Here is a 12,256-nt window from a genome sequence, read left to right as displayed (position 1 = left end):
GAAGATGGTCACTAGGAGGAAGTTGTATGAGTCAGATATCTGGATCCACCGCTTTGAGGAACTGGACACAGTGTCAGAGGTGACTAAGGCCTGCAGCTGGATTGAGAAAGTGAAAACTGTATTTAAAATGGATGTCGTGGCAGCAATTATAATTGACCACAATTATTCTCACAATTTTTTGCAGGGGGGTACTGGGGATTGAACCTAGGGGCACTTTATCATTTTATCCCCATCTCTTTTTATTGTTTATTTTGAAGCAGGGTCTTGCTAAGAGTTACTCAGGGCTTAATTAAGTTGCTGAGATTGGCCTCCAGCTTTTGATCCTCCTGCCTCAGCCTCCCATGTCACTGGAATTACAGGTGTGTGCCATCGCTCCCAGCTCACTTAAATTTTGTGAGGCTGAGAAGGTAATTACCATGGGTCTTAGAGAAGAGGAAATTGAGGTTCAAAGAAGCTTAATTGAATCTTGGGCCGTGGTCTCTGGATTCCTCATTGACGTATGCAACCAGAGTCAACAGTGATGGAACAAAGCATCTGACCCGGAACCTTCCAGGAATGGCCTCATGTCCTGTTGAGCAACTTTCCGGAGCCACTGTGTCAGGGTGGTGCCTTATAACTGACACAGGAGCCCACAGGGGCAGTTGGAGCTGGAATCCCTGAAGGATGATGCTTTGGGGGCTACTGTGGACGCTGTTTTTTTCAGGTAAGGCAAGGGAGAGGTGCGAGCAGGTGAGACCTCTGGTTTGGACCCCAGGAGACCTTCTCTTTTAGAAGCATCAGAGCACCCGGCCACCCAAGACAAAGCCAACCAGCAGTTAAAGCAGTCTGAGCTTCTCTACCCAAGGTCTGCAGGACCAGGAGGACGCACAGGTCTGAGCACAGACATCAAAGAAGGGTGGAATTAGGGAAGAAAGATGTTTCTGGTTTTTTTTTTTTTTTTGGGCAATCCTGGGAAGCGAGCCCAGGTCCTCATGCATGCTAGGCATCTGTGCTCTCCCACTGAGGTATGTCCCCAGCCTCCCTGTGCATTTTGCATTTGGATGTCAAAGACAGAAAAACCCTAGATGAAAATAATGATAAAGGAAATCTAACTCGGGTACGATCAGAAATAATTTTGTCTGATTTTGAAAAGCATTTTTCTCTTTTTTAAATTAGTACTTTTTTAAAATTATACAGAAAATTGGACTTTATGTGTTCCATCATGGTGCTTTTAATGTGGACATCTGTTAACTCAAAAGATACCATATATTTAACAAGTATTTCCTGGGGCCTACTGTGAACCAGCAAATCTGCTACTGCTAAAGACACAGGTGGGAACAGAAGCAGCCTGGAGCCCCTTCTCCAGGAGGTTAGGACCCCTACTTTCTTTTGCGTGTTGGGGCTGGAGGGCCCTGTTGTGCACGCTCAGCAGAGCTGATCCATCCCCAGCCCTACGGGTCTCTTACAATCTGCAGAGCATTTGGGGCGTTGCTGGTTCTTCCTCCTAATCAACCCGAATAAGACAGGGGAAATGACAAGACTTTAAAAACAAGTTTTGCCTTGGGAAGAGATAGAAGCCCAGGGAGTGGCTGTCTCTGGGACCTATTGAGCAGGGTCAAGGGCAGCTACCTGGCGGTGCTTGCTTTGGATCTCCTTGGAGCTGGGACTGTCACCGAGGCGAATAGGAACTGGTTTCTCATGAACCAGTGCATTTGCTTTTATTTTACTTATGTTTTTCTGAAGGACAACTGGGAGAAGCAGAGGATTGAAGGTTGGGTACTTGTGAGAGAAAAAAAAACAGAGCTGTATATTTCATTATACCCTACAGGGATAGGTTAGGGGTTCACCCCAAAGCCCCTCCCAGCTAGATGCCCATTCATCCTTGGGTGGGGATGCTGTAACTCCAATCAGACAACAGTGTTGGACAATGTAGCTCAGAGGCTTAGCACACACTGCGCTGACTCTCTAGGTTTGAATTCTGACTCCATCCCTTATTGCTGTGGGACCTTGGGCAAGTCACTTAGCTTCTCTGTCCCTCAGTTTCCTTATCCATAAAATAGGAATAACAGTGGCAACCTTATAAGTGATGAAGATTAAGTAAGATAATGCATTTAGCATATAATACTTGGCAGATGGTAATTATTATTATTGGTATTTTTTTTATTAGTGTGTTGAAAGGGTTTCCTTTCTTGTGATGGGGTACAGACTGCTTTTGAGCATATATTTCTGTCTTCTTTCGCAAGAGGTGGTCAAGTTTGTAAAAAGAGTGGAAATCCATCTGTAACATTAATGTGGGAAGTTAGGTCTTCCTTGGTGGCAACCAGAAGTTGGAGTTGATGTGTCTTTCACAAAGTCCAGCACAGTGCCTGGCACAGAGAAGGCTTTCAGCCATAGTTCCATAAATGAGGAACTAAACTTGGTTTAAGATATCTCTCACCATCTTTTGTGGAGGGTGTTCCTGGCCAGGGTGCATAGACATTGCATGGGAAAACCTTCGAAAGGTTTCCTTAGAAGTGAATTGGCCTTCAAGCTCTGCTTCACCTTCAAACCCCCAGGAGCCCCTGAGGAGGGTCTTCCTAAGGTCAGGTTGAGATAGGCAGGGCCTCAGGAGCCTGGCCTGGCCAACAGGGAAGGTAAGCACTTCACTGAGAGGACAACTCTTGGCGTTGTTCACCGCGGCACTCCTGAACTATCACGGAGGATGAAAGTGCCAGGAAGTGCAGTCATGGTGTTGAGAACAGCGGTGGTGATTGCAGGTAGGGGTGGCCTGACCCACGGTTTGCCCCCGGCATTACTGTCCAACCTGTTCCTGGTATTCCCTGGAGCAAGGTGTCTCCAGGCCTGAGTGGACACACTGTGGTCCCTTAGTGAACCACAGAGCCCCGAGTGTCCCCCTGGAAGCACAGACAGGATCTTCTGCACCTCCATCAGCAAGCCCTGCTTGGACTAGAGCAGAAAAATCACTCTTACTGTCTCTGTAAACCCGGGGTTCTCAAACTCAGCACTCCTGATATTTTGGCCACTGTCGCTTTTCTGTACTTATTAGATGCCAGCAGCATCCACCTCCATCCCTGGTTATAACAACAGCAGTGTCTCCGGACATTGCTCAGTGACCCTGGGGGGAGGGAGGAGGACTTGTCCCCAGTGGAGGAACAACGCTGTGTCTCCTTGTCTAAAACAGGAGGAGGGGTCTCTCGGCTGGGGTACTGGGGGAGCCTAGGGGTGCGGTTTTGGAGCACCGCTAAACTCAAGACAGGTAACACTGTTGGCTCGCTCCCTCGGCCTCCGGCCTCATTCTCGGACAGCCGTTTCCACGTGGTAGAAAGACGGCAGCGGAAGTTCCACAGCCCGCATTTTCAGCCCGGGCCAGAAGGAACGTCCCCCCTCCCCATAGCCGCAACAGTCTCGGGGAGGATTCTGATTGGCTCAGCTGATGACGTGCGCTCGGGGAGGATTCTAATTGGCTCAGTTGATGACCAATCAGTGTGGCCAGGGCAAGGGGGAACTTTTAATTGGCCAGTTGGTGGGGCTGTGCTTGAGAACGTGGGCGGGCCCATGGGTAAGCCACTTAAGAGAGCTGCGCTACCCAAGGAAGGCAGAGCGCGGGAGGGAACCGTGGGTTCCCTTGTCCTCTGTGTCCTCAGAATAGCCTCCTCCCTCTTTGTTCAATGGTTTCTTGAACTTATCTCTTTCCCCTGACTTAGCTGAAGTCCTCAAGCTTCCTGGAGAATGGCTCTCTGCTGGTATCATGTCTTCCTCGCCTCTCTTCACCCCATGCCCCTCTCTGCCATGCCTCAGCCACCATGATCTCTGTACAGCATCCCTTGTTCTGTCCCCCATCAGGCACTTACTTCCTCTCAAAAGGATCATTTATCAAATTGAATTTTCATGGACTCTGCTCAGTGTGGCTCTTGTTGTAAAAAACAAAACCCAACACTTCGTGGTGGAGAGATTAGTGTCCAGTGTGGCTTAAAAAGCAAGATGCCTCTTCTCCAGAGGCCTCAAGGACCTCATCTGAAAAATGAGTGGTTAGACAAGAAAACGAACTGGCTCCTTTTCTTTCCCAACTCTTCATGACAGAGACTAACTGTGTAACTGTGTTTTTCTGCTTATAGGACTCCAAGCTGCTGCTCAGTCAAAAGAGGAAAAGTATGTCTTACAAGAGGGGGAGACCCTGACAGTGGACTGTCCCTCCAACAGGAAGTATGCCTACAGCCAGAAGGCTTGGCAGAGGTTGAGGAATGGGGAGGAGCCCCAGACACTGGCTGTCACAGAAAGATCTCAGGGGACACTCAATCAAATCCAGGTGGGGAGGTACATTCTCAGAGATGACCCTGCGGAGTCCATGTTTCAGGTCCGAATGATCAACCTTCAAGTGGAGGACTCAGGACTGTATCGGTGTGTGGTCTACTATCCTCCTCCCAAAGAGCCTGTCCTCCTGTTCCATCCTGTCCGCCTGGTGGTGACTGCGGGTGAGTGACCTGGGAGTGGATGGATGTGGTGGTGTCACCAGCAGAGCTCAGGAGTCCTAGCCAGCCAGCGTTCTCCCAGAAGCTCCTTGTCTGCTCTGTGAGGCCCTCAACAGGCATTTCACACACAGCAAGCAGAGGCTTCTAAGCATGGATTCCCTTTGGGTTGCAGAGCCTAATTTAGGGTACAGTTATGGGAAGTGGGGTGCTATAAAAGGTGAGCAGTAGATATGGGAGAATTTACTCCCCTACCTCAGGTCTCCACTTAGAAGACATGTCCTTGGGAAGCCTCCTGTGACTTCCCTCTCCTCCTCCCAAGCTTTTAAAACAGTGCACCCCAGGCCTCCCAGGGAGTGTCAGCTGTGTGGGGGTCTCCTTTCAAATACAGATCCTGACTTGGTAGGCCCAAGGTGACTCCCACTTGTCGGGAGCATGTCTGCAGGCTCACTCGGGGTCCTTCTGTGGACAATATGATCTCACGGGGGAGTAGTGACTGGTTTACTTATCTGTCTCCCTTATCAATCTTCAAACTCCTTGAGAAAGGGCCTGTGCCTTGTTGGGCTCTCTGTCCCCAGCAACTAATATTACATGAACTAAGGAAGACAGAGGAAAGGCAGACAGGTTGAAGTTCCTAGCACTAGGGGAATTCTAAGCCTAAGACATGGCACATATGCAGTGGATTAATACAAGATAACTTATTCTTTTAAGTTGTCAATGGATCCTTATTTTTATTTATTTGTATGCGGTGCTGAGAATCCAACCCAGTGCCTCACACATGCTAGGCAAGCGCTCTACCACTGAGCCCCAGCCCCAGCCCACAAGATAACTTTTAAAGTAATATGTACTTATAAGAGGCAGAGTGAATGGGATAAGATAGAATAACAAGGGAATTATTCTTGGAAAAAGGAGGGGCATATAGATAAGTAAAGAAGAGCAGGCACGTACATTTCCAATAACCCAGATACCCTGAGAGCTCCTTTCTCCCTCTCCCTTCCTTCCTCCTTTCTTCCCTTGCTTCCTCCATTTCTCTCTTCCTCCTTCCTATCTCTGACTGAGGCTAACCTTATACTACATTTTTGGTTTTGGCAAAGGAAAACCTTGCTTCTTGAAAGGTTACTTTCATCTCCCTCTGTGGCTCCATCTACTTGCCATCTATTCATCCATCCATTCATCCATCTATCCACCTACTCATCCATCCATCCATCCATCTATCCATCCATCCAATGTGCTTCTTGCAGATCCTTCAACTAAGCGTACTTCTGACAAGAATTCTACCCCTAAATTGGCTCCTACTACCATCCGTCCCACCACCCTTCCTACCACGAAGACCCTGAGAACATTCTATACCAGCTCCAGAACGGTGGTCCAATCCCTACCCATGTCAACAGCTGTCATCCCCCCAAACACCACAGTCAACCCCACAGATGCCATCAGGTATGATTTCCAGGCCTTGGGACTCCTGGTTTGGACACCAAATCCTTTGTTCCCTAGTTCATGTGTTTAGAGGATGTGGTGGAAGAGGGATGGGGGTAGGTGGGGAGGGTGGGGCAAGAGTTGCTTCAGTCTGGGTGGAAATTCCCAGGGAAGGAAGTGGGTGGTGGTAGAGTGAGGAGGAAACTCTGAACAAGGGTGCCATTTTCCTCAGCTCACCCTCTTCCTGCCTTGGACAACGAAGTGACGAGGAGAGGAAAATCCCAGGTGATCCAGTCTAATAGTGCAATGGAAAAAGCATTGTGAGTTAGGGACCCTGGTTTCTTGTGTCAGGCAAACTAACTGTGTGATTTTGGGCAGGTCAGGACCCTCTCTGGCTTCAGTGTCCTGTTGGTACAGCAGGCATGCTAAAAAACTGGAAGGGATCATGTAGCTCCATAGCAGCTCTAGGTTATGATTGTCTAAAGCATTTGTCTTTGTCTTATTTTGTTTGATTTTATTTGCTTTGTTTGATTTTAACACTGGTGTAAATATTCTACCATAGACCAATGGAATGAAAATTTCTGGAGGTGGGTCCGGTCTTAGTACATTTAAATTATTTTTTCAGGAGATTTCTAAAGTGTAGGTATGTTAGTCAGCTTTCTGTGACTGTAACAAATACCTGAGGTAATAAGTTTATAAAGAGGAAAGGTTTATTTTGGCCCAACGCTTTGGAAGTATCAGTCCAGGATTGGTTGACCTTATGGCTTTTGGGCCTGGGTTGAGGCAGTACATCACAGTGGCAATGCCTGGCAAAACCTTATGATCAGGACATAGAAAAAAAGGAAGAGAAAGGGGTTGGGGGTCCCACTCTCCCTTTCAAGGGCATGACCTTAATGACCTAAACACCTTCCACCAGATCTCATTTCTCAAGGTTTCCATGACTTCCCAATAGTGCCAATGTGGGGACCAAGCCTTTAATACATTGGACTTTGGAAAACACCTCAGATCCAAACAATAGCAGCAAAGAGCCGCTGAGTTGGCATGAACACCTTGCTTTACAGTTGTTATTAAATGCTGATTTATCTTAGAACGTGTTATCATTAAATATTGAATTAACAGAGAAAGAAATATTCTTCCATATTCCCACTGATGATATGTCTTTCCCCCATCTTCTCACCTGATCCTCATTCACGCTTCATATTTCACATGGTGCTAATTCTAATTATACCCATTGCATCATTTTCCATGCTCCGATTATCCTTCAATGTTGTTACGTAGTCTTCCTCAAATTAGAATTTCAATGGGCACATACTTTTCTGTCCATTGGAAAAATCATCAAGAACCTAGTCATTTGCCTATTCTTAGTCATTGATGTTGTCATCAGAAAATCATTTATTCAAACAAAATTTCCACGAGAGAATTTGAACACATGTATCATTCTGCATCCACGTCTTATGGATAAATGGTCTTCCAAACGATCGGACAGAATTTGCAGGTGATCCATAATGCATAAGTGCCACCGCAGGTTGCCAACGTGGGTTTAGTGTTGTAACAATATTCCTGCTGGAGCTGGGGCCATAACTCAGTGGCAGAGCGTGTGCTCAGCATGCGCAAGGCCCTGGGTTTAATTCTCAGCATCAAGGAGAGAAAAAAATTCCTGGTAACCATCTTCACTTCTTCATTAATGTGGACTCCTGCTCCAGGAAGGTAGAGACAGTGATTTTTCTGTTTAATGTTGGGACTAAATTTATTTCCTCTTTACATATCATTACCACATTACCCATGATGCAGTGTGTGTACTAGGTAACATATTTCCTTACTTTCTTAATTTCTACATTATTAAAAGGATTACCCATAGTCTGGAACTGGTTAACTTACAGGATGTAGGTCAGCTGGAGATCAGCTACTCAGTTTCCATTCTTATGAGAGTGGGCAATGACTTATTTATCTTCCTCCTTATGTAGTTTTACTCACACAGCCTGAGTGCCTGGTACATAACAGGTGCTCATTTATGCTTTGTGGATTAAATAAAATAATCTAGTGTGAGTTAACGCTTTTCTGTCTTCACTACTTTTACTTCTCAATAGGTAGAGAATGTGGGCATCTTTGCCCATATTCCTAGAAGAGACTGTACCTCTTTTTACCTGTTAACTCTGTTAACTAATATTAACTGTTCTGCTGGTCAGAAGTCACTGACAGCTGTTTGAGAAAGAAGGAGTGGTTAGTCCCGGTGACAGAAGAGTGGAGGCCCCAACCTGGGGGTGGTGAGGCCCTGGAGGGGGGGATCCGAGCATCCTGTCCCAGGGTTACTGTGTGAGGGACAGGCTGTGGGAAAAACAGTCCTGTTCAAATGTTTTAGGAAGTGATCACTGGCAGAGCCACTAAGGAAGTGGGACTGCAAAGGGAAGAAAATAAGTGAGGTTTCACAGGGACAGCTTTGGTCTTTCAAGGAAGGTCTGGGTGACACAGAGGTGTCCCTATGCTGGAAACCTCAAGTATTGATATTTCTGCATTCACAGTCACTGGGTAGAGGGGCTCTAAGCAATGAGCGGGGCCCATGAATTCCCAGGCACCCCAGGGCTCTGGGGACTTGTGTGCAGCCTCTGAAAGACATGAGATGATGGTCCAGTGGAGGTGGGTGCCCTCCAGGATCCTTGGGCATGAAAACAAATAGCTCCAGGGTATCAGGCAGAGCCCTAGGGAGGGAGTGGGGTGAGTGAAGCTCAGAAACCAGGGCTCTCTGCAGGAAGGCTCTACCAGGGCAGAGGCTGGCATCCTGGTGGGTACCGTTGCAACCACGAGGCAGACGCTGGCTTCCCTGTCCCCAGGGCCTGGCTGCTGGCACCACTGGTTGCTGAACTTGACCAGCATCCTTGGGAACGCAGTCCCAGGTGATACAGGACAAGGTGGAGACTAGGGTGGGTGTCAGCATAGATGGGCAGTTTGCCTCTTGCTGGGGTGATTCTGTCTGCTAGTTTGTACATCCAGTTTTAAGTTTCGAGTGGATAATGTGTGCTGGTTTGAAAATTATTGCTTTGTTTTATTCCTTAAATGTGCTCAATTCTGTTTCCTGGTGATTTTTCTGTGGTTTTGTTTTTCAATTTATTTAAATTTTCCATCCAGGGCTGGGGAGTGGAATTGAAGAAAGATTACTCTTTCTTCCCACTGTTATGAAACAGATAGTTATGAAAGAATCCTTGCTTTGCCCACAGGGCTGCTGATTCCCTTAGCTGTTAAATTCTGATATAATATTACAATGTTCTCTGGCCTCTGTTCCGTTGTTGCCTCTTCCTCCCCTTGTCCCTGTGTCTCAGCGGGTAGAGGACTTGCCTTGACATCTGCTTCCGGATCTGCTGATGGGATGCCCCTGTCCCTGCTCTCACTGGGTCTCTTTCTCATGATATTTACTGATGTCTACTTGGGACTTGTAGAATCATTTTGTTAACATCTAGACAAATCCGGGATTGGATTTTCTCTAGGATTGGATTCTTCTTGATTTATAAACAAGGAAACAGAGGCTAAATGCAGGGGGTGGAGGTGGAGGTGGGGGGAGGGGAGGCAACCATCCCAGGAAGCAGGCCACGGTGCTGAGGACAGAGATGAGCTGAGCTTTCCAGGCCCGGGGGCCCTCTCTCTCTGCCGCATCCAAGGCAAGATGAAGCTCACCTGGGCGTGAACCCTATACTTTCACTAAACATGTTTCTAATGGGTTGTTTTAGGGAATGGAGCGAAGGGCTTTGCATAGGGCCAGACAGTCTGGGAAGCTGTGGGAGGAACTGAGCGGATAAGATGGGAACATGAAGGAATGTCTAAACCCTTGAGTGTGGGGTCCTCATGGCTGGTGGCAGTGCTCTCTCTCTCTCTCGCCCGCAGGCTCCCTGTGTTCAGCATTGTCGTTCCTGTGGCCTGTGGAATCCTCATTAAGAGCCTGGTCTTCACTGTCCTGTTTGTTGTCACTCAGAGGTCATTTGGACTCTAGACCCAGGAACCCACGACAGTGACCCTGACCTCCATCCATGTCCACCTGGCAGTTGTTGGAAGCCGAGTGGAGAGGGACCTGAATCGAAAATGTGCCCTCAGGTGATTCCTAGGCCAGGATTGCCCGCTCCCTGGCCCTGTCCACACGGATCACCCTCAGAAGAGAAGATGTGGCTCTCCATTCCATCCGCAGCTTGGCGTGAAATCAAGACAGAGTCCAGTGCTTTCCACTGTCCCTCTCCTGCGGGGTTGTGAGGTTCAGTGGGCACAGCTGAAATTGCTGCCCCGTGTCCTTACCCTGGACTATACAATTTAGGCCACATGGTGCCGCAGTCTGGCTGGGCACAATCAGAAGCCACTTGTCAAAAGAAACTAACTTTATTTTTAGAACCACACACGCCAAACAAAACAGCCTCTCAGGAAAAACCCTCAGAGCCTCAACTGCCACCACCGGCTTTCCACAAGCCTCTCTCTCCCCCACAAGCTTCTCTCCACCTCCCACAATCCTCCTGCTCTTGAGGCCGATTGGCTGGGTCATGTGGGCGGAGCCAAAAAAGTCCCCCAATGAGCAGCTCCGTGGTCTGAAAGGGCAGGGAAACAGCCCAATGAGCATCACCGCAGAGGAGCCAATCAGCTAGATGTTGCTGGGGCCGAGGAGCCAATCAGCTAGATGTTGCTGGGGCCGCTGTGAGCCAATCATCAGCCGGCAGCTGGAAGTTTGCTGGCAGCTGGAAGTTTGCTGGGGCCCCTTCGGCTGTGGCTCTCAACAACATGGACAGAACTTAGAAGCATCCTCCTTCCCCCGCCACTGGAGCGAGCCTCCCTCTCTGGAGAATCAGATGCCTGGTTTCTCCTTTCATCGTGATTGTCCCAACATTCCTACCCATGGAACAAGGAGAAGAGAAGATGCCACGGTGGGAATTAAGTAACTGGGAATGAGAAAGTGAAGCTGACGGCTCGTCCTGGGAAAGCACAGGAGACAAGATGGGCGTGTAGGACGATGGGTGGATGGAACCCGCCTTGCCGGGTGCGCTTTGTCTCTGGACCCTGAAGCTAACCCATGAAGGTGGAGGTGTATGTGACCAAGGTGAGGCCACGCGAGTCCCACCTACTGGCAGGAAGGAAAACCAGACTCTTTTGCTGAGGGGATCCATAGCCATGTGGAGAGCAAGGAGTTCTGCCTCTCGTCCTTGAATCACATGAGGGGCAGTCATGGCAGGGTGACAGTAGCCCACCACTGAGGCTCTGGAGGCTGTCCCTGTGGGCCCCTTACCTCTCACTCACCATCCTCCTCCATTTGGTCTGCACCCAACTCCCCTGATGGCTCCCATGCTGTTTCTGGGACCCTCCTACTGTGCCCCATGAAATAGGTAGGCAGGCCACCCACGTGTGTCCCCCAGCCTCATACCAGGACTTCCTATCTCCTATCTTTGGGTTCTAAAGCAAAAGGGTCCTTCCAATTCAGCAATGGTCAAGGTCATTTTCATCCTAAAGCCTCCAAGAGCGAACACACCTTGCCACGTAGCATCTGTCTCACGCCAGAAAAATATATTCCTATAATCTCCAAGACTTTCCCCTCCTCCTGTGGGGGAAAAAATACCTAGTTCTCAGGTGCATCCTTCCATCCCATGAGGACCCCCTTCTAATGAATATTGCACTGTCTGAACCTACCCAGGGATGGCACTGACCTCAGAGATGATTTCTGATCCCCCAGTTTTGAGTCCATTTGAAGGGGTGTGAGTGGAATTCAGTTCGTCCTGGAGCTCTGGCCAGTCTGCAGAGAAGAGAGAAGGACTTATCCAGAAGTTGAGCATCTCATCTCCTTCCCTGTCTTGAATTGAGCAGCTCAGATGCAGCGACTATGTGACACAGCGTTTGCATCCTGAGGTGGCTGGTCTGGGACCTGCATTTTCGCAGTTTCGATGTTGCTCCAGTTTATGAAGGTGACAAAAAAAAAAACCAGGTCGGGGTGGGGGGAGACACTGTAATTAGATGCTGTCCAGAAGAGGCAGGACACACTGGAGCAGTGTTGCCCAAATGGCATCCCTTAAAACACCTGCATTGCATTATCTGGAAGCATAAGACACATGCTCAGCTTCCGGGGCTCCTGCGGACCTGTCGCATCATAGCATACAGTTCTCTTCATGCTTCTCAGGTTTGTTTCAAAGAAATCATAATGCTGTCTGTTAAACACCATGACATCCAGTTGCATGGCTTGGTGTGCTGTGTGAGTCATTGAATTACAGGTTAAGTTGTATTTAAGTCCAATAAATGATGTTTGCCTGGAAAGTTCTGTGCACTACATTACATTGGAAGACAAGCTGTCGTGCTGGACACTCTCGAGTGCACACCTGGGAACATGCCCATGTAGGTGATGTCAACAGGCTCTGTCAGGCACCACCTTCTGGCTGGGTTTA

The 12,256-nt window shown here is 48.4% G+C and overlaps 1 protein-coding gene across 5 annotated transcripts; it reads left to right on the top strand.

The window, feature by feature from the left end:
- Positions 1 to 561: 561 nt before the first annotated feature.
- Positions 562 to 12,128, top strand: Trem1 (triggering receptor expressed on myeloid cells 1). Of its 5 annotated transcripts, XM_048805264.1 has the most exons (7): positions 593 to 2,735; positions 4,095 to 4,451; positions 5,687 to 5,882; positions 6,094 to 6,146; positions 9,735 to 10,160; positions 10,611 to 10,926; positions 11,515 to 12,128. In XM_048805264.1, exons 1-5 carry the CDS (start codon positions 2,681 to 2,683, stop codon positions 9,860 to 9,862), a joined length of 789 nt encoding a protein of 262 aa, XP_048661221.1. In that variant the 5' UTR covers positions 593 to 2,680; the 3' UTR covers positions 9,863 to 10,160; positions 10,611 to 10,926; positions 11,515 to 12,128. The 5 variants fall into 5 exon arrangements, with proteins under 5 accessions (XP_048661222.1, XP_048661221.1, XP_048661220.1 ...); XM_048805265.1 differs by having other exon boundaries at positions 562 to 703; positions 10,611 to 12,128; XM_048805263.1 differs by having other exon boundaries at positions 10,611 to 12,128.
- The last annotated feature ends 128 nt before the right edge of the window (positions 12,129 to 12,256 follow it).

The sequence above is a fragment of the Marmota marmota genome, unplaced genomic scaffold (genome assembly GCF_001458135.2).
Source record: "Marmota marmota marmota unplaced genomic scaffold, marMar, whole genome shotgun sequence".
NCBI classification, from domain to species: domain Eukaryota; kingdom Metazoa; phylum Chordata; class Mammalia; order Rodentia; family Sciuridae; genus Marmota; species Marmota marmota.
This window is presented reverse-complemented; position numbering and strand designations above follow the sequence as displayed.

Coding starts and splice junctions, on each gene's coding strand:
- Trem1 (XM_048805264.1), top strand. CDS start 2,681: ATGAAAGTGCCAGGAAGTGCAGTCATGGTGTTGAGAACAGCGGTGGTG. Junction 4,452..5,686: donor CCGCCTGGTGGTGACTGCGG/GTGAGTGACCTG, acceptor TGCTTCTTGCAG/ATCCTTCAACTAAGCGTACT. Junction 5,883..6,093: donor AACCCCACAGATGCCATCAG/GTATGATTTCCA, acceptor CATTTTCCTCAG/CTCACCCTCTTCCTGCCTTG.